General features: G+C 43.7%; 1 protein-coding gene across 1 annotated transcript in view; it reads left to right on the forward strand.

The window, feature by feature from the left end:
* Positions 1–1567, forward strand: part of tasp1 (taspase, threonine aspartase, 1) — a gene marked incomplete at its 3' end in the record, with an annotated part of 25576 nt that extends 24009 nt beyond the window's left edge. Inside the window, exon 12 of the mRNA XM_084076130.1 lies at positions 1442–1567. Coding sequence (XP_083932256.1) covers positions 1442–1567 — 126 coding nt within the window. The remainder of the gene's footprint in view (positions 1–1441) is intronic.
* Positions 1568–4465: the final 2898 nt, after the last annotated feature.

A 4465-nucleotide genomic window follows, 5' to 3' on the forward strand; every position in this document is an offset into this window, starting at 1 on the left:
GCAGCTTTCCTTACGATTCTCAATCTTATATCTCTGCTGTCGGGCAACTCCAAAATGTAAAATTTTCAGGAAATTAAAACTTAATATAAAATGTTCAGGAAATGATAAAAAAACATATATTTTTAAAACCAAGTAATACTGCCTCATCAGCTCTGTGTGCCACGCAGGGTTGAGGGGTGGAGTTTGCTGGTTTGGTCGACAGTTTGAGGATCCAATAGAGTTAGGAGGTTTTGTCAGAAGCGCTTTTTAATACTTTTCATTGGTTCAATATTTTTGTAACCAACACACAGACGTAAAGGGTGTTCCATAGCGTTCATTCATGAAAAAAAGCTGAAAATGGATTTAGCTGGACAGCGACGATATGTAAATGAATTTACATATAAGAAAATCACAGCATTCAGAGGCAAATCACTGCTTGATCCCGTGACCGTCGCTTGTTTAGTATGTCAAACCTGTTTGGTTTTCTCACCAGTCCTAGACCGTCTCGCATGTCCGTGAGAGTCAACAGCCAATGAGCTCTCGATCCTCACCGAAGAACAGTTAACCCACATTGTCCCGTGAGCAAACAACAAAAAGTGGTCTGCTCCACAGCTCCAGGGTTTTCAGGGAATTTTTCTACACAAGGACTTCACATTGAGTGTCTATAAAAACGAGGCAACCCTCACGCTCTCTCCCCTCAATACGAGATTTTGGAGTTGTGCTGAAAAGTCACGAGGGAATCCTGAAATAGAGCCCTTGACATTCCTAGACCGTGCACGGTCAGAGAGTTAGACACCCTTCAGGACAGGAAGAGGACGACTTAAATTTGACATACTCTCAGGATAAAAGTCGCAGTGGTGTGAAGTAACTGAGTACATTTACATTACACTTTTGAGGATTTTTTTTACTTTACTGGAGTATTTCCCATTTTATGTACTTTTACTTCTACTCCACTGCATCGCAGAGGCAAATATGATACTTTTACTCTACTACAATCATTTGGAAACTTTAGTTACTTTTAAGATATAAATTATGATATCATGAAACCTACATTAACCACTTTAGCCCTATTTTATACCTAGGCTATTTGAAAATAGCCGATCTACATCTAGCCGAACTCACAACGCGTCGCATCGTGACACGTTGTGAGCCTTGTAGATCTGCTATTTTCAAACATTTTAGTACTTAGTACTTTTGGTACTTTAAGTACATTTTGATGCCAATACTTGTGTACTTTTACTCAAGTAAATTTTGAATTGCGGACTTTTACTTGTAACAGAGTGCTTCTACATTGCAGTATCTGTACTTTTACTTAAGTAAAAAAAAAAAAAACTTAGACTGCTGATTTGACTGTTAGTCAGTCAGTCAGAAGCTGTCACATGGGAGCCAGGCGGTGGTCACAGACAGACACAACAACGTGGGGATGTTAATTGGTAATCCGGTGTGACATCTGGTGTTACAGCGTAGTGTGACACTATGTGCTAAGATTCTGACCGGCTCCCCCGATGGCACGGAAGCGTCAGGACACCTGCTCTGTGATGACAGAGACGTTGAAGGACCACTCACTCATTCCATGTGCTCAGCCTGACCACCACCGTGGTCCATGTACTGTAAGCTGATGCTTGATTTTCTACTTGCTCACACAGCGTGTCGTGCTGCCTGCAACACGCTGTGAGCTTGTAGATCAGCTCGAATAAATCAAGAAGGTTTATTTGTCACTGCTCATACAGTTACAAGCAGCCAAATGCAAGTCTGCAAAATACTTAGCAACAACTTAACCCATTGAGACCTGAAGCCGATTCTACATGTCTCCTAAATCTCAACAGTATTCTTAAAAACGTATATTTCTATATCAGTGGTATCTTTTTCATGCTATATCTTTTTCATGTCAAGGACCCCCAGAATTATATGTATTTGACTGCGGACCCCCATCAAAATATTGTTCCAGGGACCCCCCAGAAGCAAAGATTTGAGTTAAAAATGTTCGCTTTAAAAATATATATATTCAAAGATTTGCACACATTTTCACGATTTTTCAAAAATAGCCCAAAGTGTAAAATAATGCTTTTTAGCTCAAATCTAAAAATGACACAGTTCCAGGTCTTAATGGGTTAACAATAAGTGGTAACATCAGCGACCACAAAGAAAAAAAATAATTATGTATAATACCCGAGTGGATCCGAGAAGACCCGTAGTATGCCACTGTGTGTTCGCGCGGCCGCACTAATCGGGAGATAAACGCAATGAAGTGCTGTTTAACTTGTGTGTGATGTTTTATTTAGACAGACCTAGGATCAGGTTAGTGCAGCAGAGCGACGTGAATGGCTGTGCATCTTGTGTGATGTTTATGCTGGTTTAGCCCATTGATACCTTGAACACATCTGTGTCACTTTAGATGTCTTTGGCTATTCAAAAATAGCAGATATACAAGCTCATAGCGTGGCACCGAGTGCCGCGCTACGATCCTAAGGGTTAGGATCCGATTACTGCGGCGCAAAAAAAAAAAAGTTGGTGGTGTGCAATGCATGCGCACCCACCATACTGCAAGGCAAGCCAGCTGCCAGGCTGATCTGAAAACACCGCTGTGCAAATCATGGATTCCTCTGATGAGGTGAAAGCAAAGCTTTGATCATAAAATAAATTTCATAAAGTCCACATTTATTTACAAAGAAAACCTTTTGTCACGCAAATTGGAAATGCATGTCCATATGCATGTCACGGTGACGTTGGGTTATTTCCACCACTGGCTATAGCCAGCCTGGTGGCGGACTATGGTGTTGAAGGCCGAGCTGTAGTTGATGAGTAACAGCCTGACGTATCACCCCCCTGTTGTCTATATCAGTGGTTCTCAAACTTTTTCATGTCAAGGACCCCCTAATTGACACTTATTACCCCGCGGACCCCCATTTGAAAACATAAGCCAGGGACCCCCTCCATAAGAGACGATTTTTATGGCTCTAGCAGTGATTCTCAACCATTTTAATTTCAAGGACCCCCACTTTGACATGCATTAAGCTACGGACCCCCCATTTAATAGCATTTCTATCTCTGGGACCCCAATTTATATTGTAAAATCAATGTTAATTTAACTCTGAGAGTGTACAAATGGAACCAAATGGACCCGTTAGGGTCCATTTGGTTCCATTTGTACACTCTCAGAGTTACAGACCCATAAGGGTCCATTTGGTTCCTAACTATCTATCATTTAGCTGGGGACCCCCTGGAACTACCTCAAGGACCCCTGGGGGTCCCCGGACCCCACTTTGAGAACCAATGGTCTATATATTGGAAAGGGTGACGTCGTGCAGTACCTGGGAGACGGGAGTGATCCGTGGATCTGTTGGAAGCGGTATGCAAACTGCGATGGGTCCAGTGTGTGTGTGCTGGGGAGGGAAGAGCAGATGTGCTCTTTTTTACTAGCATTGAATACTGAGGTCAGCGCTACCGGGCGGTACTCGTTCAGGCCAGATGGGGAGGCAGGCGTTCTTGGGTGCGGGGAGGGGACAATGATGGACGTCTTGAAGCAAGCTGAGTGGGGGCCACAAACTGATTAAGAGAGAGAGAGGTTGAATATGGGTCGTAAACACTGGCGCCAGGAGGTCAGCGCAGGTCTTGATATATTCCCCGACCTGAAGATCCGGTCCGGCCTTTCAGCACCCTCCACACGTCCTGCTGCTTAGAGAGCGTCGGCATGCTAACTGTAGCAGGGGTGTACCTCTCTGCAATGGTCGCCGGGCCATCCCCTAGGCCTGTCACAATTATTACATAGTCGTCTAATCCATTGGTTCTCAAAGTGGGGTCCGGGGACCCCCAGGGGTCCTTGAGGGAGTTCCAGGGGGTCCCCAGCTAAATGATGGACAGGAACCAAATTGACCCTTATGGGTCTGTAACTCTGAGAGTGTACAAATGGAACCAAATGGACCCTAACGGGTCCATTTGGTTCCATTTGTACACTCTCAGAGTTACATTAACATTGATTTTACAATATAGATTGGCGTCCCAGGGATAGAAATGCCATTAAATGGGGGTCCGTAGCCCTAATGCATGTCAAACTGGGGGGTCCTTGAAATTAAAATGGTTGAGAATCGCTGCTAGAGAGCCGTGAAAATCTTCTCTTATGGTGGTCCCTGGCATATCTTTTCAAATGGGGGTCCGCGGGGTAATAATTGTCAATTAGGGGGTCCTTCACATGAAAAAGTTTGAGAACCACTGGTCTAATCGCAATTATTTGAGTGACAATTAATCGTCAACTTAAATTTGTAATCGTGACAGTCCTAGCCATCCCTGTCAGGTGCCAGGATAGAGTTTGCACTACTTGCGTCGAACCAACCATGTTTCTATTTCAGATTTGTATTTGAATATGAGAGTAAATAACTGGTAAAATAATGACAGATGACACTAGTGAATACCCCTGTGTGCATCTATGGCAGGGGTGGGCAACTTTGATGATGGAGAGGGCCACTATATTTCCACACTCATTCCAGAG

This window comes from Gymnoscopelus microlampas (genome assembly GCF_963454915.1).
Source record: "Gymnoscopelus microlampas genome assembly, chromosome: 13".
NCBI lineage: Eukaryota > Metazoa > Chordata > Actinopteri > Myctophiformes > Myctophidae > Gymnoscopelus > Gymnoscopelus microlampas.